This window comes from Miniopterus natalensis, chromosome 9 (genome assembly GCF_054644295.1).
Source record: "Miniopterus natalensis isolate mMinNat1 chromosome 9, mMinNat1.hap1, whole genome shotgun sequence".
Classification (NCBI taxonomy): Eukaryota; Metazoa; Chordata; class Mammalia; order Chiroptera; family Miniopteridae; genus Miniopterus; species Miniopterus natalensis.
The window spans coordinates 73,382,461-73,410,234 of record NC_142089.1 but is presented as its reverse complement, the minus strand read 5'-3'; the positions used below and the strand labels follow the sequence as shown (position 1 = coordinate 73,410,234).

The 27,774-nt window shown below is 47.3% G+C and overlaps 1 protein-coding gene across 1 annotated transcript; it reads right to left on the bottom strand.

Annotated features, from left to right (window-relative positions):
• Window positions 1-115: 115 nt before the first annotated feature.
• Window positions 116-26,731, bottom strand: TXNDC5 (thioredoxin domain containing 5). The gene is made up of 10 exons (XM_087820655.1): window positions 26,466-26,731; window positions 22,890-23,039; window positions 17,834-17,939; window positions 12,874-12,970; window positions 10,116-10,231; window positions 8,106-8,192; window positions 7,354-7,494; window positions 4,321-4,403; window positions 2,627-2,756; window positions 116-1,525 (listed from the first exon to the last, which is right to left on the bottom strand). Exons 1-10 carry the CDS (start codon window positions 26,729-26,731, stop codon window positions 1,403-1,405), a joined length of 1,299 nt encoding a protein of 432 aa, XP_087676781.1. The 3' UTR covers window positions 116-1,402.
• Between the last annotated feature and the right edge of the window lie 1,043 nt (window positions 26,732-27,774).

Genomic DNA, 27,774 nt, shown 5'->3' with positions numbered 1-27,774 from the left:
TTTCCTTTAAGGCAGAGGCTGGTCGAGATCCTGCTCTGTTGTCATCTGCCGCAGACAGCAGAAGTGGTCTTATGTCTAAGATTCGTACCACCAGTTACTTTGTGCCAAGTGACTAGCTCCCCCGAGCACAGGAGGTGGGGTGAAGAGTGGTGGACACAGAGGGGTTATTGTGAAAAGTCACTTGATGGCAAAGAACATACAGGTATGTATCTTAAGGGAGCCTAGTCCTATGGTTGGTTACTTCTGAGGGTGACGGTAAAATGTTTGACGACCGGGTGGCGTGAATTACGACGGCGCGAGCTCTGACGGAAGCACAGCCTGCTTCAGCTCTGACTCAGCCCTGCCTACTTCATTCTTTGGTCTTAGGGGCAAGTTAACCCCACTCTTCATACAGCAGAGGGTCAACCTCCTTGAAGGCAGACAATGTCCAGTGAGTCTCTAAAGGGACGAACTAGGAGAACTGAAACTGCCTCACCAGGGCCCTGTAGTGGGGCTGCCGAGTCCCCTAGGCCCCGACAGCCCGACCTGGACCAGCTCATCTAGTCTTCTTCCCCCGGTGACAGGAACGACCAGAATATTTCTGAGTTAACGGAACAGTCAGGATGAGCCTTGTGGAGCTTTTCATGCCCACATTTTCCACGGGAGATATCAAATCTTAAACATGGACTTAAACGTGGACTTTAAATCTTCACATGGATCCTGACTTAATGTTAACATAGCTAATGAAATCTTTCACCCATGAAAAACAAACAAGTATCCCTTGAACAGTAATAACTGACTTGACAAATGTCGACATACATGTAAGATTATGGCATCAGTGTTAACTTACTCAGGCACATGTCAAAAGTACCATTGCTTTCATCAAGGCAAACCTCTTGCCAGGAGAGAAGTATTAACAAAAACAAAATCCAGGAGTGGCCGTGAAGATATCTTCTAGAGTTGTGGGGTTTTGTTTTTAAATCTGCTTCAAGCACAGACCAGCCACCTTAAGTCAGCTGTGACCTTGAGATCAGAGGAACGTCAGTACTGCCACACAGCCACCTTTCCAGGCTCGTGGGCAGTTCAAACTATGCTTTGGATGATGCTTTCACCAAAATCACTCAGGAGCCAAACACAGTCCAGCAAGTTGATTTTCCTCAACTCTATTTTAGTCTCAAAGGAAGCCATTTAGATTCCATCAAGAGAAGGTTAAAGAGGATGATAGATTCCACTGAAAATACTTAGTTTGCAAAGGGATCATATTTACTTAGAGAAACTTAATAAAGAATCTGTAGAGAGCGTTGGCTTAAAAACACACAAAGATACCACAAGTTCGGTTCATTCCGCTTTCTGAGTGACCACCACCTGATGCTGCTCCGCTCGGTCCAGGGGCCCGGCAGGAGAGGCGACGTCACCTGCGTCTTTATAGTTCATCTTTCGCCTGGCTCAGAACAAAGTGGTGCAACGATTCAAGGTCTCTGCCCCCACTGTGCTCACTGACTTTTTTTCCTCCGCGGAAAAGCAACAATGTGGGATAGCCTCGTACCTTTAAAGAAAAAAATTCAGTTTGAAAACCAGTGGTCTGAATGATACAAAAATTACTTCTTAAAGAGAACCAGAAAAAACCCTATGGTTGTGGCCAGGAAAGTCTATGGTTAAATTTTAAAAATGTACATACCGTTTGAAAGTACCAGATAGTTCAGAAAGCAGGCATGAGGCTATTCACTTTCCAACCCAAAGTTAGTCTCGACTAGTGCTGAAGGGATGCCCTCCCTGGAGGTGGAGCTTCAGTCCTTCCTATGCACGCGCTTACCTGGGCCCCGGTCAAAGTCAGCGTGGGGCCCGAGACCCTGCATTTCTGACCAGCTGCCTGGTGATGTCCAGGCCACTCGGGGCCATACTAAGTAGCAGATCCTCAAGGAGATAGACTTTCCAGCTGAAACTCACCTCTTTTCTCTTTTGAGAATGTAAGGCACAAAAAAATGACTGGCATCTCCTCATAAGTAAAAAGTTTCTGTGCTACATCCTATTCTCAATCTGATGAGATAATGAACATCAGAAGCCTCAAAAGTGTTTTAAGAAAGCAACACAAAAGAGTACAAATTACAAATCTTGCGGGCTATTAGATGGTGCTAACTGCTCGGAAAGGAGGCAGCAGTTACATGAACAATCCAAGCACAAGACTGGCCTGTGGGTACAGCCCTGAGGAAGTTTATGTTCAAATGCTTCCTTTATTCGGCCATGGGACTTCAGAACGCTAGCTTAGGTCAAAAAAATAAGCCCCTTCGGTATCTGATTAAGGCTACAAGCAGCTGTCTGTCAGTGAAAATGTGCATTCAGGGGACACCCACTCCCCAGGGTGGAGTCTCAGTTACCTCCCAGCCTTCACCCAGATGGCAAGGCCTAAAATCCCCACTGAGGTGTGTGTACTAACAGAGGGAAAAAGCCTTTCTTTCAGAGAGCATCTCTTTTCCTTTTCAAAATGAAAAAACAAAACACCTCAAAAGGACACAAGAAACGCTTTGTTGAGGGGACAAGAGCAGTGTGAGTTATCTTGGCTGAGTCCACGATACCAGATTCCAGCTCCATGTGGGATCTGCTCCAATACTTAGCATCCCCATAAGTGTTTTCATCCACAGGTACCCACCGAGTACTTGTTGCAAATATTGCGTTCAGCAGTACAGTCCACTTCAGCGACCTTGACCTCTGCCAAGCCAGGGAATTCCTTTTTAGAGAGTTCTTCCCAGGTAGGAGCCAGATTCTTACAGTGGCCACACCTGGAAACAGAACAATGACAGCCTTGTCAGTCCTGGGGTAGGCCACTCGCCTACATTTCGCTGCCAAGCTTTGCTTTTCTATGAGGCAGTCAACAATTGCCTAGAAATTCATAAAATACCAAAGTCTCCGATTCTCTTCCTCCCCATCCTAAACAAGGCAGGCAGTCAACCCAAGTAGACGTCTGGATAACCTGAGACAAACAAGCTGGTCTGAAAACAAGTCTGGGTTTTGAGACCATTTCCATGACACGTAAATTGGGTTAACTGGTTTATGAATGCACAGTGAGCAGGAGATGAGCAGGAAACGACAGACTCCAAACATTTTTTTTTAATCACTTGAACGCCAAAAACATTTTAGATTTGATTGCTTATGGTCTCAACATTTCAAAACAACTTCACAGCTTCCCTCAAGCTTCAGTGATTCGGGGTGAGCACTGAGCCCTGACCAAATCGGTCAAACCCTCCCCCTCTGCCAGGAACTGCGTCCCTCTTTTGACCCTCCCCCACTACAAGAACTGCTGCCCTGCAATAAAAGGGGGATCTTGTGTCTTCAAACTTGATCTATACAGCTTTAGGTGATTAATCATTTGAGGATATGTTTTTATTGCTTTTAGAAGGGCAGGGGGAGAGAGAGAAACATCGATCAGTTGCCTCCTGTACACACCCCGACCAAGGATCGAACCTGCAACCTAAGTATGTGCCCTGAATGGGAACCGAACCTGCAACCCTTCTGCGCACGGTACAATGCTCCAACCAACCGAGCCACACCTGCCAGGGCTCACCAACTCTATCCCTGCTACTATGGTTTCTCATGAATATGTGAAACGAAACAAACTAAAGAGCAAAAATGACACGTGGTGACCTTACTTGTTTGCTTTTAAAGACAGAATCTAACATTCTCCCCAGCACTCTGCTTTCCCAAATGGAATGTTTCATTTGTGAAGACAAAGCATCCTTTGATTTTACAGCTAAGGAAACTAAGGTTTCAAGGAATTAAAGGACACCCAGAGTTATAGTAGTTCACGGGAAGTCCTGGGCCACTTCGGGGTGCCTTGGTCTCATACCACGTGCACGCAGCCCACCTCTGCCCCGGTCCCTGCACGCCGTGTGGGAGGAAGGTGCAGGTCATCAGGTCACATACTGAATGGCTCTAACAGAAAGCTGAGCTCGACCAGATTTCCCTATGACATCTAAAAGAGACTAAGGAGCAAAGCTATATTTATTTAACCAAAGCAAGCAATCTATTTGGAGCACAGATGCCACAGAACCTAAGCTCTGTATGGCCGTCATAATTGTCCCCCGTTATCCTGTTTTCTGAAAAGCAGACTCAACTTCAAAATAAATTAACCTCCCCCTCCATAAATAACAGTGTAGGAATGCCACCCACACTCAAGCACACTGAACACAGGAGCACCAGGTAACGTTTCCTTATTTCCTACAACCACCTAGGTGTGAATGGAGTATCTGCCCAACCGTGATCCTGGAGGGTTGGCTACTGAGCTGAAAAGCACGATGGGCCCGCAGTGCACTAGGAAAAGTAGTTTCTAATTAAGGAGCCACTTACCATGGAGCATAAAACTTGACGAAGGTCAATCCTTCTGCAATAGTGTCATCAAAGTTATTTTCCGTGAGTGCCAACACAGCGCCCTTCAGGGGGTGGAAAAGCCACAATTCAGATACATCACTCAGAGCACAGCGGGAGCATGCTCCGGGGTTGCAGAAACACAAATCAATAGTTTTAAGTGCTGTTATGAATACTCCAAGGTCACACAAAAATACCTACACAACTTGCATTTCACAAACGACACGAAGGGTAGAGCTGTGCCTCTGAAGGGCGGAGGTTCATCACAGGTCCCATGGGTCCTGAGCCCATGAGACGCTTCGAGGGGGTGGCAGGGCACAGTCTAGCACTCTGCTCCCTGCCAGCCCAGGGCGGGTGCAGGTGCAGCTGCTATCCTTCAGGACTCGGGAGTGCAGACCAGTCGGCTCTCAGCGGACAGGGCTCGAATCTGACCTCCCAGGCGTGGAGTCTCCAACACCGACACCGGAGAGTCCAGACACCCTCTCGTTAGGCCCTCCTGCAGTCTGTACACATGGCTTCTCCCACTGACTCGACCAGTCTCTAAGCATATGGACTCATAAAAATGATCTCCTCTATGTCATAGAGAGACCTTACAAAAAGTTACCAAAGCACAGGCAATGATGTGTTTTACATAGAACAGGCTTCTTTCCATTTTTACATTCAAAGTAAATGTAAAAACTGTTCCTCTAAGCTCTGGCTGTGTAATTAGGGGAAAGGTGCCACAAGGCAGCCTGCTCTACAGTGATTCTATCTCCAAAGTTCTTCAGAGAAGCATGTCTCGTGTTTCCCCAGAAATACATGTGCTATTCTCTCATGAGAGCAAGAATATGGATGATTTATCATGTGGCTAAATGTACCAGGGCTGCTCTGCCTGAGTCTGGCATCAGGTGACGCATGTCAGTGATTGGGAGGTGGTGTGTGCCAAGGGGGCCATTGTAGAACACTACCATCTTTCTTTATGTCCAGAAACAGGACGCCACACTCACTGAAAGCCCCACTTAATGGTGGAAAACTTTATTATAAATAGAAACCGTTCTCTGATGAAAACATCCATAGTATATAATTATACTCAATTTGGGATGACCTTTCTAACCACCATGACACACACACTCCTCTAACATATGTGGTCATAACAACTACAAAGTCATTTGTTTACTTCTTAAACCAAAACTTCAACTTTTAACTAACACCCAGGCAGTCCCCCACCTGCAAGAGTCCAACTAAGGGATGGGCTGTGGGACGAAGAGGCCTCTTACTCCCCCACCCTGGGAGAATGGGTAGGTGGCTCCACTGGTTTTTTCAATTCCAAACAACTGGGGCTCAGGGAGAGAAGGCTCCAGTATGCTGTGATCTCTTCTGAACATGCTGAGGGGTGGGAGGTTAGTGGGGAGGTGCTGAGACACACCTGGCTCGCTGCCCTCTCTCCGAGGAACAAGGGCGCCCTGTGCCTTCCCTCTGCCCTCAATGTCCCAGGTAAGACCTTGGCATGCTATGAAGTACAATTGTGTGAACTGAAGTAGCAACTTTAAGTATTTTGTTTTGGAGATGTGTTGACAAACAGGCCTTACAGTTCTTAGCTAGGAAATCCAAGCGTTGTGTTCCTGGGAAAACATGACTTTGACTCCCCTTAAATCTCATTTTCACCCATGGCTTCCGTGTTGGCTTCTACCTAAAACTTCAGACACATAAACCTAGTGTAGACAACCTGCTTTAGCTCCAAATATTTATTTAATTGTCCACTCATATCGCCACCTAAATATCCACCACAGCCCTGAAAATCAACAGCTTGAAAACTGAATGCATCACCTCTCACCCTTGGCCCGTCACATGCTTGGTGCCATCGTCCACCAGCGATGCCAGGAATCTGTCAGCTCAGACCCCACCGACCCCAGCTTCCTAACTGCGCTCAGAGCTGGACTCCTTATGCTGGCTGGTCTCCTGCTCTCCATCCCACTATCACCGCCTTAGTTTGGGGTCTCACCATCTTTTATCACTTAATACACCAGTTTTCCATCTCTTTCATACACACTGTTGCCAGTCGTCTTTCTAAAACTCAAAGCTTCCATGAGTCCCTATAAATCCCCAAGTCCTTGGCTGGCTGACAAAGTCCTCTGCAGCCCAGCTCCCATGGCCCCTTCTCTCTGGCGTCCTGCCCTGCACTGTCCTCTTTACCCCGTCCCTCAGCCGACAGCGGCCCTGCCCGATCACGCCCAGCTGATCTACCACAGTGCTGCTGGCTCATGCTCCTCCACGGGGCAGGCCTTCCTCACACCTCTCCAGCAAACACTGGTGCACCTGTCAGCTCGCCAATGACACTTCTTGCCTATCTGCCCCCACCTCTCTCAAACAACAGTGACTGGCCCTGCACACACTTTTATCAGAGCCCCTGCAACACCTACATGTATGTGATCTCATATGTACCCCACTAGACCCATCGCTCTGCACAGGCAGGAACATGGCCGTACTTGATTTGTTTCCTGGCAGCCAAGGACTGTGCCTGAAACATAACAAGGGCTCGATAATCACAGAACGAATCTAAAACCTCACACTGTCGGAATGAATGAAGATACCTTCAGCAAGTCAGAGACTGCTGAGCAAATTAAAGGTCCTCCAGCACCTGCCTTCAACTTTCTATAGATCTTTCACCGTCCTTATAAACCACAGGCTCAAGTAAAATGCCTGCAGCATCTTGTGGAAATGAACAGAGATGCAGCCCACAAGGCAGCAGACAAGCTTTCAGAGCAAATACCCTCAAGCACAGCGCTGACTTAATCAAAAGGAGGAAGTTCCCGGAGTCTTGACTCCACTCTTAGGATTTTCCTTACAAGGATTTCAGGGAAGCTTTTGTTTCTGTTTGCCCTTATAAGCATGTAAAAGTAGTCAAAGAAAATGCTTCATGTTGAAAAGTCAGCTGTAACCAACCATCTGAATTGCTCTGTACTGTCCTCAAATTGTCAGTGTCCCCAGCATCACAGGAGAAAGCCCTCTGCGGGAGGCGTTGGGGCAGGCACCCACCTTGTCAGCCTTGGGCTCTACAGGCAGCACTGGGGCCTCCGAGGGCGGGGTCTCTGGGGCGCCCCTGTCCGCGTTCTGGAACTGTGATTCCACGTATTCTCTCAGCGAGTCCAGATCCCGCTTTCCCTTGTACTGGTCAATCTGTCCAGAGAAGGGCCACACAGAAACACGGCCAAGTTAGTACACTTATGTGCTGGAACCACACAAACCTCCCCCTCCCCCACTCACCCACATGAACGTGCCATCAGGTGCCTTCCCACGGTTGTGTGAGCTGTGTGATGTCTGCACACGCAGATTTAAATGGGAGAGCACAGACTATAACCCGAGGGTTTGGCTTTGGTGAGAGAACTTTCCTGCTCCTTCTGCAGAGCCCGGCTGCCCCACAGGTACTCTGAGAAGCTGCCCATTGGCCAGGGAGGGCAGGGAGGGAGTGAGAACCTTACCAAGAGTGAACATGACCCTGCTCAGCGGTCACGACCAGATCTCAGTTACCGTACGACAGATTTGGGTTATTCTAGTGATAACCTGAGCCAAATGAAAGGTTTCAAAACAGTATAATAACTGACAATTTTTCTCAACTACTCAAATCTTATCAGTTAAGAGAAAGGCATTTTTGTTTCATTACATGTATCCTTTAAACCGGTGCCCAAACGGTCCATTCTGGCAATTTGCACGCCTGTCAAGCCCCTTGACAGCTCAGCTCGTGGTGAGTAAGGGCAACGTCTGTCTCACCACTGAGACTGAAGACGCACCTTCTTACCGTCCCGGAACCAGAGGAGCGTGGGGTAGCCGCGGACCTGGTTTCCCGAGCAGAGCTCATGGTGCTGTGTGCAGTCCACCTGCAAGTCAAACCACAGTGCCAGTCAGCACCGCTGTGAGCCTTCCTGACAAAAATGGACTACTTGGGAGTTTTTTGGGTTTTTTTAAATTCTAAAGCCCCTGATCTGTAGCATCTCAGGTAGCGGGCTGCAGTTTCTACAAACCTTTCCTAAAGACACTGCCCCAAAGACACCTGAGCTAAGGGAGAGAGAATGACGACATTCACTTCAGAGACATGACTATCTCTCCCATTTTTAGGAAGCAGCACTTCACCCTGCGCAGGTTAACAGGTGAAGGGGAGCCTAGCCTGACACGGGAGGGGCAGGCCTGGCATCGGTGACGGACACCCCACCAGTCACAATGCTTAGAAATTTATTCTCACGTTCCAACTTAGAGTTTTAAAATCAAGGACGAGCAAGTGGCCAATTTTAAATAGAAGTACTTGGTATTTGATAAATATAAAACTGAAAAGATGTCAAATTAAGATTATACTATGTCCCTAAGTCTATAAACTCCATTTACCAACTATCACAGCTCTTCACATTTTTTGTTTCATTCAAATCTTTATAAGATCCTGCTTGTTCAACATTTTCATGAAATACTTTATCCTAAGTCACTTCTTTCTTTTCCTACTGGCACGAGAATCAGCTGTGTGGGACTAGGTTGTTTCTCACTGTGAATAATGGAGAGTGGAAATGTTACTTTATCAGGCAAAACCAAAGTCAGAGAGCAGTTAACAGCGCTGACCCGAAGCATAGGAAGCCTGCGACCGAAATCCAGAGGGGATGCAGGCTCTGGGTCTAGTCTAACCCAGGCACACACACATCCAGAGATGAAGGACCACGGCAGTTATTTAGACTGAGTGTTTTAGTGACATAAACTGAAAATAAAAATAACCTCCCATCAAAGTTCAAAAGATAAAGTGAGGATACAAGGAATAGGAAGACAAGAAGATTAGGATTACTTCCATGAAATGCTCAATAAATATAATCACACACATGTATATTAGGACACATTACTGAGTGTCGCAGGCAACACTGAAAAATTCATTTGACTAACGACTAGTACAATTCACTTGCCATTTGCTCCATGCCAAGCTCCTTGCTAAACTTCTTACTTTCATCCTCATGCCCACCAGTTAGACCTCAACTCAGTTTCACAAAGAGGGAGAGTGAGGGGTGGAGAAGTTGCTGCGGGTTGGCCAGCGAGGTCTGTCTGACTCCCAAATTTATGGTTCTGACCATCTCGCCACGCTGAGCAGACTATCTTATTAACTATAGCTCCTGGACACACAGCGGGACTTCTGTCTACGAAATGGCCAGCAATGTAGACAATGAGATTTTTATTAAAGGAAATCCAGGCAGGGATGTGTGGTGGGTGCCAGAGGATGGATAAGATTAAAAGTGTTCGATGGGGCAGAAGCTGCTGGATATTTTGAGAAAATCCAGTTACACAGAAGCTGTTAGACATCATTTCTGGCTTCTCTGAGCAAAGTGGGAAAAGTTGGACAGGATTCCAGGCAGCAGAGCAGCTGGGGCTCACCAGGGAGGGTCTCCCGCGTGCCTATGGGCACGCAGAGCCCGGGGTCCTTCAGGAAAGAGCTCTTGGGTGAGATCAAATGTGGACAGTGTCCAAGTACTTCCAGTGAACATTCTCTAAGGCTCGCCCCCTATCTTTGCAGAAAGGGCTCTGGGGCTGCCAATTCAGAATTGGCCATTGCTTCAAAATAAACAAAGGAGCCAAAGCCATAATTTATCTCTGGGTTGTGGAAAAGCCAGCACACTCGAAACCGGGCTGCCATCTGTGAAGGTGAAATGAATTATCAAGTGGCACACTAAATGGAAATAATAAATCAAGTCTGCGACTTTGCACACGGAATGAATAATGGGCTAATTAATCCAGCCAAAGCGGTCTATTTCCAGTTTAATAAGGGCTTCACTTACCTTGCCAATCTTGACAGTTTCGGAATGTTCGAGGCCCAGGGCCAGCTGCTCCCAGGTCGGAGCCAGAGCTTTGCAGTGACCACACCATGGAGCAAAGAACTTGATAAAGTGGTCGCCTTCCGTGGGAGCCAAGGCAGAAAAGGGGGAGAAAGGAGTGTAATTTACATGACACCTAACTAGAGATTGAATGGGAACATCTCATCTTTGTCCTCTTGGAAAGCTCAGCCCAGTATGAACCCTTCACTGGTAAAAAGGGACTCTCCATCAAAAATGTCTATGCGTTCCTAACGATCCTCAAAACACAAACAAATCTGTCATCTTTGGAGGACAATAGGGAACCCACTTATTATATGGAAAACTGGAAGCAAAGGGGAAAAAATCAGGCATTTACCTTGGCTTGGATAACCAACTGATAAACCAGGGCAAATTTCTCTTGCTAAAAAAATGAAGACAGGATGCTTGACTCAGAGCAGCAGCATCTGGTATCCAGAATGAATGAACACATCTAGGCAGTGACTGCTATGGTTGCTGACCTCAGAGAGACTTCAGCAGCTATGAAGTCTTGCCCAAACCCCCAAAAACATCAAATGGAAACTGATGATGTCTCTCAATCCAAGTAGCAGTTTACAGGGAATAAACAGAGAAATCGGGGACACATTAAGCTATGCCATGGGGGCACAGCCAGTAAAGGCCATATCGTAGGGACTCCACAGGTCAAACAGCCTACGTGGTGAGCAAACCAAACGCAAGGAAGGAAAAGAGATGTTGGGGTACATGTAAATTAAAGACTTATGAGATATACTTAAAAGACCAACTAAACTATAGCATTTAGGAGCACACACTGGGGTGGGGAAGCTGTAAGGAAACGCAAGGAGCCGTTTCCCTGTATCAGGACAGCGCCGCCTCAGGGCAGTTGGGACTGGGATGGGTGCGTGGAGGGAGGCAGGTTCACTTCTTGGTGAATTCAACAATGGTTACAGGGTGACTGCTTTATAATAACTCACTAAGCCCTACATTTGTTTCCTGTATCTGTGTTTTATTTCACAATAAAATAGAAGGTTTAAAAAACTAATTATTACTCCCTCGGCTGGAGGAAAAACCCAAACCCTCAAACATCATTATTTAGACACTGAAGATATATTTCTAGGCTGTTCTACCTTGACCATCCTGGGGCCTAAAAGATGTCAGGCTGAGACCAGACTGAAATCAGGCTGTGGCCATAGAGAAAAGGAACCAGTAGACACTGAAATGTGACTGGCACTGGGCAGGAGGTGGCCACATCCACACTCACAGCAGCGCCTCGTCACTATGGCAATGACCCATTTGAAGGAAATGGTGAAAAACTTGCTTCAAAAAATTAGCAACTGAGCTTCAAGGCTGCGCCCGTTTCTAACTGCTACTAATGTTGTGTGGGGAGGTGGAGACGGGACATCCAGGGACCCATCAGAGTAGCAACGGGAAGCTGCAAGGCAGGCAGCTGCTCTCCGAGGAGAGAGCCTTGTGCCAGCCACACAGGCAGCAAGCTAGACACTGCCCTTCAGCGAGGCCTTGCTGAGGGACGGACCAGGTGGCTTGTGGGAAATGGTCTACAACGAGGTGATTCTCGTAGCACATTTGTAGGGAGCCCAAGCTGGTCTCAAGTTAAAGCGAGTCCCCTGCAGGGAAAACTCTCAGAGTTCCACTGTCAGAGCACTGGCACAAATGAAACAGCCATCTCTAAGGGAAATGGGAGACAGCTGAAGGCATCACGGTTATTTCTGACCTTCAGTGTGGTGGGGAACTTGATCAGACACTGAGTGGGGTGGCGCTGACTCCCTGGAGGCACAAAGTCACAAGGGCAGATACGATTCTAAGCCCCTTTCACATTTCCAACCCAGTCTTAGGGGAGGATTCCTCTCCCTGGTAGCATTTGAGAATGGAGTCAGCAAGAAAGCTGAACGTGCTCTCAAGTCATTCACTACTGAGCCAACTCTTCTGAAATGTGTGAAGAACTTATTAACAATCAGAAACACAAACAGATCATTTCCATATTTAGAGACCACTTTGAAAAATGAGATGTGCTCTAAGAAAAGATCTTAAGTGTAAAGAACACGTACTCTGACTCACGTTATAATAGTTCCACTAAACAAACTAAATTCTAGTTTAAACTGATTAAGAGAAAGTTGTTTTTTAATTGATTTTAGAGAGGAAGGGAGAGAGAGAAACATTAAAGTGAGAAAGATACATTGATCAGTTGCCTCTCATATGCACCCTGACTGGGGGTCTAACCTACAACCTAGGTATGCGCCCTGACTGGGAACTGAACCCACCACCTTCCAGTGCACAGGACAGTGTTCCAACCAAATGAGCCACATCGGCCAGGGCAGACAAGAGAAAGTTTTATTTTCTGCCTCAGATCAATAAGCATATGATTAACATTAATATAAACACACACTTTCTTGTCCAAGGATGCACTTGCCCAGCTAGTGTATGAATTAGGTGTGTCACTCACGATTTGTGAGCTCCAAATTCTCACATCGAAGGCTTTAGCTTAGCATGAAAACTCTCATTTCCTCATGGACAAAGAGGAGGAGAGGAAGAGCACTGAACAATGGTGTTAATGGTCCCTGAAGAGGGAAATCCTTACTTATGCCACAGAAGCTGCTTTCTATGAGCTCTCAGGTGGCAAGAACCAGCCCAGCAAGTCAAGAAGTAATGAGTGGTCAGGTTCTGAGGTGTGCATCCCACTGGGAACGCCCACAAGATCCGCCTGCCTTACCTTGTGCGACATGCAGCTCGAAGTTGCTCGCTGAAAGTTCATACAGCCCCTGCTTAAGCTCAGGGGCTCTGGGTGGTTCTACTACTGGCTCTGGTGTCTAATAGGAAGAAACAAAAATACAGTCACTGAGTTTGTCTGTGAAGACTTAGTGAAAGCCAGCAAGGAGGAGACCTGTGTTTGTCTAGACTCTAGAGCCTTCTGCAGATCTCCTTCCTCACCTGGCTATCTTGAACCTTTAGGGGCTGCTGTTGTTTGGGAGAGGCCAGGGCAGGATTCGACTGTCAGGTCTTCGGGAAACTTCAATAAGAAGCCCCTCAGGAAGCAGATGACCACCATCCCCACCCCAGCCTGTCCTTTGCTGCCCCCAAACCCAACCAAATGGAGCAGACAAACTAAAGAGCAGCTTCTCCCACAACAAGCACTCTGTTCCGTCCTTTGAAGTGTGATCTGAGGTTTCACATAGAATACAAAATGAAATTCCTGATGGATCTGAAGGAAGGAGTGCCTACAGGCACAAAGAGAGCAAAACAGAACAAAAAACCACCCGAGAAAAGGCTGGCCTGGCTGTCATTTATTCACACACATGGTGAAAAGCAAGTAACAGAAAACCGTGAAGGAAGGTAAAACCTGGAAGGACTGATGAGAGAAAAGTGGGTGACAAGAAGGTAAATCCAGATGAATTATGGCAACAAAGAAAAACCCAGTGCAAACATGAGCTGTACTTTTAAGAAAGAATGTAACTCACATGACTGAGTTTGCGACAGAAACACACAATGAAGGTGCAAGAAGTGGCTTTTTAAGAAGGACGACTCTGCCCTGGCCAGGGAGCTCGGTCGGTCAGAGCATTGTCTGGATATGCCAAGGTCGCAGGTTCAATCCCTGGTCAGGGCACATATGAAAATCAAATGGCCCTGGCCGGCTTGGCTCTGGTCAGAACGTCGGCCCGTGAACTGAAGGGTCCGTGCTTGATTCCGGCCAAGGGCACGTACCTCTGCTGCAGGCTCGATCCCCAGCCCCAGTCAGGGCACGTGCGGAAGGCAACCAGTCAATGTCTCTCTCACAGCGATGTTTCTCGCTCGCTCTCTCCCTCCCACTCTCCCTGAAAAGCAATGGAAAAAATATCCTCACGTGAGGATTAAAAAAAGAAATCCATCAATGAATGCATGAATAAGTGCAACAACGAATCAGTGTTTCTCTCTACAATCAATCAATAAAAAAATTTTTAAAAAAAGATGCTCTGCCGCCAGTACCTGAGCGGACACCAAGGAGCATAACTATTTAGTTACCATAGTACTAACTATACAATTCTAAGTCTGTCGATTTTTGAGACCAGTACAGCTGGGGTGAAGAGATCACTGAATTGCCATTTTGCTGTAGACACATGGATGTTACTCAATTGTTACGAGCAGTTCATATTTCTAATAAAAAGAATACCCAAGTTAAATCACCAAAAGCTTTAAAAGTGCTGACAGCCCGGCCGGGCGTGGCTCAGCGGTTGAGCGTCGACCTAGGATCCAGGCGAGCGGGGTTCAATTCCCGGTCAGGGCACATGCCTGGTTGCAGGCTTGATCAACGACTCTCTCATCATTGATGTTTCTCTCTCTCTCTCCCTCTCCTTTCCTCTCTCTGAAATCAATAAAGATATATTTAAAATAAATAAATAAATAAAAGTGCTGACAGCTCAAAGGTGCACAGCGCTGTAATCATAAACCCCATGAAGCTTTCCCTTCTGCTGCTGTCCTGTCAAAGCTCCCAAGGTGCCAGGCACCCACACAAAGGAAGCCCAATGATGAGAATGGCGGCTAGGTGAACAGTCGGTGAGTTCCAACAGGTGGAACAAAGCACTCTGCGCGTTGTAAGATGTTCAAAGGGCTTTCAGCATTAAAAGTCACCGATGGCAGCTAGGGGGTACCATCACTTTCTGTGCTCTGTGGCAGACGCCGCATGGGACACCACAGTAGATAACAGAAGTGGGCACACTCTAGATGCTTAAGAAATAAAATCTGCCCATATTGATCAAGAGCCATAAAAGTGGTCTTGCTTTTATTTTATTTTGCCTTGCTATTTTATGTCTGGGAATATATTCTAAAAACATCACTGATGGGGGAAAAAGTCCTTAAAAAGATAAAACACGTTCCTTATACCATTTCTGATGAAGGAAATTATAAATAACATCCATTGACAGAGAAGAGGTGAACTATGGCAAATGCACATGATACGTGACCAGCATAAAAACAAAATAACTACATACGGAGATCATTTACGATGTAAACTATGTTTATATGAGTATAACTGTTTAAGAGGAAAACACAGAAGCAAACACAGAAATACAAAAATTGGGGTAGACTGTAAGAAATGGTAGGTTTTCTTCCCTTTGAGTTTCTTTACTATTGCCATGCACTCAGGGGGAAATCTAAATTTATCCTGTCTAAATATAAAAATGCACGTATCAGGTCGCTTAGGTATAAATACAGACGAGAGAAACTTTAAAAAAAATGTCTGCTTACAATAAACAGCAAAGTTCAAACTGAAAAGGACTTCACTTTGCAATATAAAGTTGGAATATTTGAGCTTTTGTACAGTGTGGCACACTGTCATTGTTTCTAGCAATGGTCTGAGGTCCCTGTTGCTCTGAGGGACTAAGACACGGCCAGTGGGTTAACTGTGGCTCTAGGGTGGCCATGGGTGGATTCCATACAACCACACCCTCCCACACCAGAGTCAGGACACTGGTTCTCAGGACATCTATGCTGAGCCTGGCCCTCCCCACAGTCCTCCCCAGCCTGCATGTCAGGTTGTCCCCTACGAACGGGAAGTTGGCCCACAGATGAAGTCTCACAGCCATCCTAATACTGGCTGTGGGTTTCTTAAGATTGTTTATTTTTGGTGAAAAGTTTATTTTAAAAGTTTTTTTGAGACTATTACATCCTCTTTAAAATCAGCTTCCTCTCATCAGAGAACATTTTCATAAAGAAAACAAGTTAAAGTTTAAATCTACATGAAAGTCACACCTGGCTCCCCAGCCTTCATGCAAATTATCCTGAGAGGTTTGTGGTTTTCCCTGTTACCTAAAATTAGATAAGTCTCTGGTGAGCTTATTCAACACCACATTCCAGCATTCTTCACCATATACTTATAGACTTTAAAATGTGAGTACAGGTATGGGTAGGAAGCAGCAGGTTTCTGATTAGCTGTGACTTGGGGGAGAGTTGAAGGACCACACAGACACCCTGGAAAATGACACCAATAGCTGCTGAGCCCCTGAAAGACCACTAGAGTTGCACATGAGCACAAGCCACCTTTACATCTGTGAACACCTATCTGATACAATAAAGTAGTCTCAGATAAGTGCTTAAATTAAAATTACATTCACAGACTTCGGCTGCTCTTAAATTTTTCATCAGGAACATTGAGCATGGGAAGACTGGCCACCTTTCCAGTCCCCACCAGTACAACACCACAGACCCCAAAGCCCCCAGAGCCCCATGGACTGGCACTCAGCACTCACCAGAAAGCACCATGCAAAGGGACACGCAGTGAATGATTTACAATGCCAATGATTTCAATAAAAAAATCAAGACTCCCAATGTCAAATGGAGAAGGAGAGGATTATAAGTATTTCTTAGTAACATTCTACACAGAGTTATGTTTCTAAAAAATCTCTCGGAAATCATACAGTTTCCACAATTTCCTGATATTATCCCTAGTGTAGGGAGGAACATTAAGACACTAAAAGTTTTAAGAGTATTAAATTATGTTATCAGCAAAGCCAGTTAGGGTCTTAGGGAATCAGGGTTGAGAAGAAAAGGAAAGATTCACACTTTGGATATAGTGAGTGGGAGTGAGATCGAGCTAGTAGCTGTGGGAGGTGGAGAGTATGGGCCAAAGCTGGCCTGGACTGGACAGTCTGGTGTAGGCCTGGCCCTGACCCCAGGTGGGCAAGAGTGGATCTCTGACGCTAAGGAATAACTGTTAACTGTATTCCAGGTGAGAGTGAGGTCACATTAGAAAGTACTACATGCTTATCTCTGAGATGCACACTCAAATATTCACTAATGACACTTGGTAAGGACTGAGTGCAGCCAAACAAGGGACAGGGAGGCAGCTAAGACAAAACAAGATTGACAAAATGGGGATACTTGTTGAAGCTGGGGGGTGAGCACATGGGATACCATCTTCATTACACCCCACATCATTCATACATCACTCACTAGACCAGGGACGGTCAACCCTTTTCATTTCATGACGAATAAACTAATTACTAAAATTCTGCGGCACACCAAAAAATATACTTTTGCCGACCTGACAAAAAAATTATCATTTTCATTCATTCACATCCAATGGCTATTTGTGTTGGCTGTTGTCGTTTTTTTGACAGTCTAAGGAAAAGAGGTCAGTGCCCTAATAGTCAGATATTGCATGTTTTAAAAATTCTGGTGGCACACTGGTTGAAAATCGCTGCCCTAGACTCTTCTACTTTTGTGCATGTTTGAATATTTCCATAATAAAAAGTTTTTAAAGGTTAATCTTTAACTCTAAGTACCTCTGTACATAAGACACTTAGAGTTAAAATCATTGAGACAAAAAGTAGAATGGTGGTTGCCAGGGGCTGGGGGAGGGCGATAGGGGGGTTAGTGTTTAACTGTAGGGTTTCAGTTTTAGAGATGAAAAGGGTTCTGGAGATGGATGGTGGTGACGGTGGTACAACATTATGAATGTATTTAATGCCATCGAACTGTACACTTGAAAATAGTGAAGATGGTAAGTCTTATGTGTATTTTACCACAATAAAAAAAAATTGGGAAGGAAAAAGAAGTTAATCTTTACTTATTATATCAATGAGTAATAAATAAGTAAAAAGTAGCCTTAAAATGGTATCCTTAATTTTTCACCTAAACTGGCCTCTTTATTACCCAAAAAGGCAGGAAGAAAGAGAGGGAGGGGCTTTCTGGGCACTCACAGCGGGCTCCTCGTTCAGCGTCTGCAGCATCCAGTTTTCCAGTGCCTGGAAGTCCCGGGGACCTTGGTATTTCACAGCTTCTTGGCCAGGCTTGAAAAACTTCAAGCTGAAAGGGTAACAAAGGATTAGAGCAGATTTTTAAAGCGCTTCAAACTGCTCTGAGTAAGAGCGCTGTCATATCAGGGAGCAAACTGCTTTAGTGAAGCGATTAGAAAATGAGTTATCAATGGGCTGCAGCCAGGTACGTAGCTGCCACTCTCTGATAAAACTTGCAAATAAAATAAAATATTCTAGGAAATAATATATTCAATAATCCTAAAATTTTTAAAGTTTTATACTGTATTCAAGAAAAATACAGCTGAGGTGAACACATCAACCCTGAAGCTGTGAATTAAAGCCCCAGCTGCAAGTGTTTGGCTTTGCAGAACTCTCAAGCTCTCCCTGCCAGGCATTTGCTACCCTTCCCTCCCAGGCTCTGGTAGTTTTACATTCTGCTTTTTTTATTTCTTTAAATGATAACTGTAGTAGAAACATCATTGCATTTCCAGACTGCCATGTCAGCTCCTCGACTCTTACAGAGCATGAACATCCAGGTATCATGAGAATTCAAGTCTCCAACTATAAGAACAACTTTGACAGTGGCTGATAGTCTATTCACTTCCCCACAGAGAAGGAATCTTCTTTTTTTCTCCACATACTCGCCTCTAAAGATATCTGCAGATAGGATGCGGAGCACTCCTTTAGAGGTGAGCAAAAGACATCACCAGAGGCTGCAACTAATGCTTCCAGAGCTTGTCTCCTGCCCCTGGTCATGGGAAAACATGCTCTAGATGAAACTTTGTAGAAAGTGTCAAGGAATTGGGGGGAATTCTTCTACTGACAGAATTAACAGAAGGTGTCAAGGATGGAGAGGGAAATGTGGCTACTGACAAAAAAACAAAAAACAGACTAGCTTTTTTTGGCAAGCCTGTCGCCTCAAACACCCCAACACTTCTACAGCATGTACCTGGAGTTTGTTAGTAGATGCCCAATAGGCAGGGTCAGAATTTAAGAAGTCAAGATGTGCAGCGATCAGAGCTGTGTGTTTGATTAGCTAACTCCCCAAATGCCTTAAAATGCAGATTCACAGCTATACGAGAAAACCAACACATTGGCTGCAGTAGGTATTTGAATTAAAACCGGCTTACTGGCCTCACCCAGGTGATGAGATCCTGTGATGGGCTTAGGCGACATTACTAATGTGCTTCCAACAAAGTATGTATGTGCCACTTCCCAGTAGCTTAACTTATACTTTTACAACCATAACAGAACACCAAAGTCTAACTAGATTTGGCCGGTATGCCTATGACTTCCTGAAGTTTAACATTTTAAGCAACTCAAAAGTATAATCTCACAGTTATGAATGCCCACCCCCACCCGTGGGACCAAGTGAAGCTCTGGAAATACGTGCTTTGCCCAGAGAACTAGAAGATGCTCACAGTCCTCCACCTCCCTTCCCTCTTCTAAGCACCTCTCTCCACTAAGAGCTTCAGAATCCTCAAAATATCAGGAAGGACCAGATGCTGTCAAGCTTATTCCCCATTTCTTTGCTAACTTTAAAAATCAGTAAAACCCTCCCGGCCGGGCGTGGCTCAGCGGTTGAGCGTTGACCTAGGATCTGGGCGATCGGGGTTTGATTCCCGGTCAGGGCACATGCCCGGGTTGCGGGCTTGATCAATGATTCTCTCATCATTGATGTTTCTATCTCTCTCTCTCCCCTCCTGTCCTCTCTCTGAAATCAAGAAAGATTTATTTTTTAAAAATATATAAAAAAATCAGTAAAACCCAACCTGTGATGTTTTTCTATTTTGGTGTGCTTTGAGCAAAAACAAAATAAACAATTTTTTAAAATCTCTTCTTCTTGGATTGAAAATCTTTCTGCCTGCCCAAGTCTGAGATTCTTCCTACGGTTCATAGAGCCTGGGGATAGAATTAGAGCATCCTTTATAGACTGTTCAGTCAGACTTCAACTCTCACTATAGAAGGAGATGAAGGAGTGATGGAGAGACAGCCACAGGTATAAGGCCAAAGTACAGGCCCAAACTATTCTGCTATCACCAACCTCCATATGGGCATTTGAGGACTGTAGGGGAGAAAAATCGCCGTTTATGGCTCACTCTGGAAAACAGTGTGACAAAAGTTCTACCACAAGCGATGAGATGGTGCTCTGGGTTGAATTGTGTCCCCCAAAACAGATCTGTTGAAGTCCTAACCCACAGTACCTGAGAATGTGGTCTTATGTGGAAAGAGGATGTTATGGAGGTAAGTTCAACTGCAGCTAATAGGGTGCGCCCTCCTTTACTACGACTGTCCTTATAAAAAGGAGAAATTTGGACACATGGAGAGGCCTGCACGCAGGAGGCGGCCACAGGGAGAGGGAGGACTGGAGTGATGCATCTACAAGCCAAGGAACACCAAAGATTGCCAGCAAACCACCAGAAGCAGGGAAAAGGCAAAGAAGGATCTGACAGATTTCAAAGGGAGTATGGCCCTGCTACTGCCTTGATTTCAAGCTTCTGGCCTCCAGAACTGTGAGAATAAATTTTTGTTTTTAGCCAGCGTGTTTGTGGCACTGTTACGCAGCCCTAGGAAACCTCTTTCAGCCCTGCCCCTCCTCCTGTTTTCCCAGATAATAAAGATTATTTCCTGACTCAAAAGGAAGACCTCAACATTTTCCTGAGCATAGTTAGCCGCTGTAGGGGCAAGGGAACCCAAATGCCCCCCTCTCCAACCCTCCTCCAGCTAAAGGTGCCAGGAAGGACGTAAGAGCAGACACGCTGACGCACAGCTCACGCTCAGGCCTTGACATTCACTGTGCGACTCAGGCCCTGCAGCGTCTCTATGAGGTGAGTGCTGCTTTAGAAGAAGTAAAAGCTCAACAGGTAACTTATGATGCCCTAATACGACTACATTTTATGCAGCACATTCTGCCTCCTGCTTCAATTTAAAACATCTCTCCTCAGGCACCTGTGTGTCATGGTCATGGAGGTTTCTTCCCAAACCACATTCAGCATAGTGAAGCTCATTTAATTTTATTTTTACAACACAAAGTCAATGCATGGCTTTATTTGGGAGACTGTATCATCTAAATAAAAATCAGGACATATGACCCAACACAGATCTTTTAAAATCTGTGACAAGGCCCGGCCGGCCATGGCTCAGCGGTTGAGCGTCAACCTAGGATCCAGGCAATCGGGGTTCGATTCCCAGTCAGGGCACATGCCCGGGTTGCGGGCTCGATCAATGACTCTCATCATTGATGTTTCTATCTCTCTCTCTCCCTCTCCTTTCCTCTCTCTGAAATCAATAAAGATATATTTAAAAAATAAAAAATAAAATAAAAAAATAAAATCTGTGACAAGCATCTATGGAGTTGCAGCCAGATAAGCTCTTATAGCCAGGTCCAGGTGGAGCCCTCTAATCCCCTCTCTGCTGCCCTCTAACATGTGCCGTCTCAGCCCTGTTACAGCTCCTGCTGTTTCCCCTTCCCTGAGGCACATCTGTGGTGTACACAGCCACGTGGCCACAGACGGCCAGCTGTTTTAAGAGTGGCCACCACAGCCAACCATCTCTGCTGCCCCTGTGCCTTGAAGTAACAGGCTCTCAACAGGTGAGCATCCATGTCCTCACCTGCTCCCACTACTCAGTGACCACTTCTTTGGGAAACTCTCTATTCAAGCAGAGTTTAAAGGCAATGCTATGAAGCATAGGACAGTGGAGCCCTTTAGGCAGGTGTGGATAGTGGGATATTTTATCTCTATTTGATCTGACTTGATGTAGACTTGAATTATGGCCCTTAGATTAGCAAGCATTCACCAAAGACCAAGAGTTCCGGAGTCCTATGTGGAAATGCCAAATTTCCAAATGTTAGGGAAACCCAACATTTGCTGGGTATGCTCAGATTGGTGTTTGCACATATTCTACTTAATAACAGTTTAGGGGGGTGCGGGTGGATATCAGCACCATACTTCAGACTCAGAGGTTAAACAATGTAGCCAGAGTTCCATGACAAGTAGATAGTAGGGCTGAGTGGGATTCAAACCCTGGCTTCTAGGTTCCTGCCCAGAGCTCCTTCCTCTTTTCCATATTGACTCCCAGGTTTGAAGCTAAGCTCAGGTTTTATAGAGACTTCACTTAATTCATCAATGGAAACAAACATTTTGGGAGGTGCAGTAGCCAACCCCTCTCCCATCCTTCTGGAACCGGTGTCTTCCCTGTTTTGGAGAAGGGCCCTTCACTCTGGCAGTTGCCATGTGGTCTGAATGGGGCTGCTGTCTTCCTACAAGATCCTGCCTCTCTGGCCACAAGGACTATCCAAGCTGGCCAGTTAGTGGTGTGCCCAAGCCCACCATGGCAACAGAGAGAAGCAGAGCCAGAAAGTTAAGACACCATAGGGGGACGAAGTAGAAACAGGCCCCCAAATCTTTGCAGCTGAGTTTCAGAGTGTCCCTCACAGCCTACTCATTAATCCCCTTTTGTTTATTAAGCCAGTTTCAATTTCTATTTCTTAAAATCAAAAAACTTTTAACTGTCAAAGGAGTAAAGAACATCACTTGTCAGAACCGCTGTATTCCATTTTGTTACCTTTCTGTCCAACAGAAATAGCCTTGTGCTAGTGACATGGAAAATTACTCTAGGAAAGATGCTTAGAAATAATACAGTAGTGACCAAAAATTCATACTAAATTGATGACAAAATCTGCATTCATTGTGCAATGTCCTCGTGAACATCGAACGTGACAGGACCTCATGGAGACCGCTTATAAACAGGAAAACCCAACACTGATTAATTAAAGGCTTTTTCCATACAAGGTACAAAAAGCCAATATAGACTTAGTGTTAAGTATAGTCTTTTCTAACACCAGGGACTGCCTGCTTAAATTCAGCATCTCCTCACTCCTCAGACCTACAAAGGAAGATACCAAAAATGTAACTTAGACTTTCCTTGGCCAACGGGAGCTGGCCAAAAGATGTGGAAAACCTGGAAGATACAGGAAGCATGTGCCCGTCGCACTTACGTGGGGTATCCTCGGACCCCCTGGGCGGAGCACACGTCTGAGTTGGCCGTGCAGTCCACTTTAGCCACGTAGACTTTGGCATCTTCCATGCTGTTGTACTTGTCTCCAAGTTCGTTCCAAGTAGGCTGCAGCCTCTGGCAGTGCCCACACCTGGAACAAGGTGTGAGGAACAAGCATACTGAGTGCAGGGTCAGAGGATGCCCAACCCACTCTTCAGCCATTTCCACGGGACAATGGGGCTCTCAGATCCTTACTTTACACCACAGCAGAGATGGGTTAGCTCAGTTAGTACAGAACCTCACTCCCCTCCTTATAACCCACCAGAAAGTCCCTGCATTCTTCTCATCGGGACATCCAAATTTAGCAAGGTACTGTGCTACATCCTCTGTGATTCGGTCCCTGCTGACCTCCCACTGCACTCTGTACCCTAGCCGCCTCTTTCCCTTGCAGTCTACCCCCAGCCACACTGCAGTATTCGCAGTTTTCTGAAAGGGCCAGAGCTTGGCTTGCCTGGAATCACTATATACTCTCTCTAACGCTTCCTCCCCAAACCCACCTAGCTAATTCCTATTTGTCCTTCAGGTTTAGTTTGGGTGTCACTTCCTCCAAGAAGTCAGCCCTGACTTCCCAGGCTATTTTGTGCCCATTCTCTTCTCTCCCTCTACTGCGGCTTCCTGCTATAATTGCCCCTTTATTGTTTAGTCAGGTCTCCTCTACCATATAACCAAGTATCTGCAAATGCAAAGCAACCCCAAAATTAAATCAATTCTGCATATTCTCCAATGAGAAGCTTAAAAAAAGTTTGTGTCCACTCAAACTTCTGAATTTGATATAAGCAAATGTATGCTTATAATATTCATTGCATGAATTTAACTACACAGAGCTTTTTTAAATCACCGATCATCTAAAATAACGTTAACTTAGAATTATTGCTTCTTGCTGCCTTTCACATCATCAGCATCTTTCCCATCAACTAAATCTATTGAGTCATATAGCTGATCATCTTTACTGTCAGCTGTCTGCAGTGCCATATTTGAATTCTAGAAACTTTATCTCAAGCTTCAAGTACAGTCAGGTATCATTATGGCACATGGGTATTTTTTCCCCCACTCACCTGCTAAGTGTGTATTCATGTCAACAATGTAACTACTTGCTGTACTGCTTTTTAAAGTGATCTTTAACCTGCTTATCTTCTTAATAATTTCTCAATCAAATCAAATCTCTTTTCTTTTCTGACAGATGACCTCCATAATACACAACTAAAGGTAGCAGAAAAAAAGTTTGCTTCAAGCAAATGTGCCTTCCCTAAGCAGCACTTTCTTGGGCAGCTAAGATAATCCTTGCTTTATAAGAGGCTCGAATACAATATGATTCCCTCTTTTCCAGAAGATAATTGTGAGGGGAAACCAGTGTTATATGTAAGTGTATGTGGTACACGGGCCAAGAAGACAGCATTATCCTTTTTACGACTGTGTTCCCCATACCTAGCATGTGCTTGGTGTAGATTTAAGTGTTTGGTGATTTCTCAGTGATAGATCCATCGGTGCCATGTAGTTGGAACTTCTGGTTTGGGACCCTTCCGGCTACAGCATGAACCTCTGAGACAGCAGCTGCATTCAGAAGGAGGCTTGTGGCCATGTAATAGGGCAAAGCTACCTGGTCCTCCCAAGGAGGTGGCCCCAACCTTGACCTCACTGTCACCATCAGGCTCAGTGTGACCCGCACACTAGCCCTAGAGAAGATGTTGGCACAAAGTCTACAGCAGGACTACCCTACATCAGTCAAGTTCAGAGCAAAAATACATAGATCAGTGCTTGCATTACATGGTACCCCTGACACCAAATCACAGGTGGGCTCCTAACATCCCACAGAGACTAAAACTGGAAAGAGATGAGCGGGAAGGGGGAGTCCACAGCATATTCTGAGTTCCAATCTGCTGCTGAAGTTAACTTTTAAATGTCATCATAGAAAACGCCACACATCTGTTTAAAGTATTCTGTAGTACACTATTCGGAAGCAAAATTAAAACTTTGTTACTTTTTCTGGGGGCATCCACCTAAAAGATCATAAACCACATATGATGAAAAAGAAATTTACTTAGTACCAAGGGCTCAAATTTGCCTCACTCAGTCCAACACTAGCTGGTGAGTACTACAGACTCCAAAATTAAAACTCCATTGGCACTGCATGGACTTACTATGTCTACATGTCACTTTTTCTTCTAAAAAGAAAAAAAGAAAATGCACGTTTATTCCACTGGAATTAACTCCAACTAGGCAGTGTACATAACTGGAATAGTTACACTGAGAGTACTCCTTCCCAGCGTAACTATTGATAGTAACTATTGATATGAAATAATTACTTTAGGTACTTTTCTATACCACAGTGGTTCTAAAAACCCAAGTCAGTTGGTTCTTGGGAACTTGAAGCACTGTGAATAAATGACAGCTGTGACTCAAGCCCGCCCCAAATGAACTGAATGAAATACAGCAAAAGCCTGAATATGGGAAGAAAAGGGGGGGGGGTAGTTTCCTCCAATTTCCACCAGCACATTTTCTGAACAGGCCGTGTTTCTTAGGCATCTTCTGTTTCCCACACCTCAGTGAGCTGCTCCCCGACCCTGGGACGGGCGCCACCTCCTGCAGGAAGCCTGCAAACTGCCTTGGGCCCAAACTCCAGCCTTCGGCTCTGCCCCGAGAGCCTCCCTTCCCTGGGGCGTCCAGGCCCTGGAAGAACACGCCCTGTGATGGGTGAACCCCGGGAAGTCCCGGGACAACTCTCCGGGTAGGGGTCCCCGGGGTTGGCCCCTAGCCCAGAGCCGTGGCAACAGGCAAGCGTTTCGTCTCCCTTTCTAGACGAGCAGGCCCCCAGGCAGCAAAGGCGAGGAGGAGCCGGGGCCGCCGCGCGGAGGCCCGGGGGGCCGTCTCCACGGGCACAGCCCCCCCCGCCCCCCGCGCTTCGGAGGCGCCCCCGGGATTCGCACTCGCGCTTCTCCGGTAGCACAGGGACCCTCTTCTGCCGGGGCCGCCCCGTCCCACCTGATGAACACACGAAGTATGAAACCACACCTTCGTGAGTTCCTATTTTTCAATTAAACCCTCACGCAGACCATTAGCCCTGCAGCGCGCGAACGGCACCGGGCGCGGCGGGACCCCTGGGTGCGGGCGGCGGGCGCACGTGGCCCACCGGCCCGGCCCCTCCGACAGGCCTGCGCCTCCCGCCACGCAGCAAGTTTGGGGCGGGGGACGGAGGGGTGGCCTCCGGGCTCCCAGCAGCCCCAAAGGTCGACTGGCGCCCTTGCCCTCGCCCAGTCCCGGACTCGGGGGAGGGGCCCGGGGGGAGGGGCGGCGTAGTCCGGCCCTCGGGTGGGGACCGCCCCCTCCTGCGCGCCCAGGCCGCCCAGCGCCACGTCAGCCGCGGGCGCCTCACCCGCACCGCCCCGCGCCCGCCCCCGCGCCCCCGCGGTGCCCCGCGCCCCCCAGGCCCCGGCCCAGGGCCGCTCCGGGGACGCAGCCTGCGGGGTTTGCGGGGGCCACCCGCGCCGGCGGGGCCCGAGGAGGAGGCGCGGCCAGTTACCAGGGCGCGAAGAACATGACGAAGTGCGCGGCGCTCTGGATCCCGTGCGTGAACATGTCGGCCGTGTACAGGTGCTTGGCGTGCGGGTCCTGCCCGTCCTCGCCGCCCGCCGCGGGGAGCTCGTCCGCCGCCGCGCCCGGCTCCTGGGCCCTGGCGCCCGCGCGCCCGCCGCCGCCATGGCCCAGCAGCAGCAGCAGCAGCGGCAGCGCGGCCCGGGCCAGCCGCCGGGGCAGCGCCGGGAGGAGGCGTCCGGGGCGCGTGGGCATCGCGGCGGGGCTGGCGCGTTCTCCCCGCGGCGGCCGGTCCCCTCGGCGGAGGCGGCCGCGTCCCTCCGCCCGCCCCGCGGAGGCCGCGCCCCTTCCTCGCCCCGCCCTCCCCGCCCGCGCGCGCAAGTCCCGGCCGACCGAGTGCGCGCGCGCCCGGAGCTGCGGGGGCGGAGGGCTCTGGCTCCAAGGGAGCGGGCCTGCGCTCCCCGGGGCGTTCGGGTGAACCCCGCAGGGCCCCTGCGCTCCACCAAACCCGGGCAGTGCCCGCTCAGCTCAGGCCAGGGGAAGACTGGAGGATCGGAGAGGCCAGGCCGGATGCCACCGAGGGGAACCTCAGCCTTGGTTAACCTTGGCATACACGGAGACCCGGCCTTTTGGGCAAAAGGAAGAAAAGAGCTGCTGTCAGCAGAATATAGGAAATTAAGCAAAAGCGGGTGGGGTTCGCACCTGAATGAGTCAAATTCTTGGCCAGACATCAACTCTGATTCTGAGCCTGAGCTCCGAGGTGTGATGGAACCCTTTCCGGTTATCCCTGCCCAGCCCTAACTTGGGGGTGAGTAGGAGAAAAGATCAAAGCCTCCTCCTTTAGACAAGTCCTGCAGGGCCCCTCCTTGCAAAACTAGCTGATGTGTCTTACGATGCCCTAAGTCATAGTGCGTTAGGGTTAAAAAGATGAATTACAACACCCCTATTCAGGCTGAACTACCCCCTTGTGGAATGGCTGAAAGGCATCCCTTGGGCTTGGGCACCTCACAGTTCACACCTGCACACAGGCCTTATTGGTATGGTAATTGAAGGTTCTGACCCTGCTCTGGGGATCTGAAACTAAATTAGGGAGGATCCCCTGTTGCTTCCTGCTTGGCCCTTGATTACCCTCAAGCTGGGAAAGTTACTCCTGGCCCGGCAACAGGGAAGGAGCCCAGGGATTCACCTGTGATTACAGCGCTCCAGCCCCAGGTTCAGCCCCAGGTGAACCTTTAACCATGGTTTGCTGAATAGCAAAACCATCAATTTCCATTCAAAACCTGTTCTCCCACCCACTT

What these genes read in the sequence shown, in the direction of transcription:
- TXNDC5 (XM_087820655.1), bottom strand. Translation starts at nt 26,731, where the DNA reads ATGCCCACGCGCCCCGGACGCCTCCTCCCGGCGCTGCCCCGGCGGCTG. An exon ending in TAGAGCCCAAGGCTGACAAG is followed by an intron (nt 4,404 to 7,353) that starts GTGGGTGCCTGC and finishes CACCCCCTGAAG; the next exon opens with GGCGCTGTGTTGGCACTCAC. An exon ending in ATATTTGCAACAAGTACTCG is followed by an intron (nt 1,526 to 2,626) that starts GTGGGTACCTGT and finishes TTTTCTTTAAAG; the next exon opens with GTACGAGGCTATCCCACATT.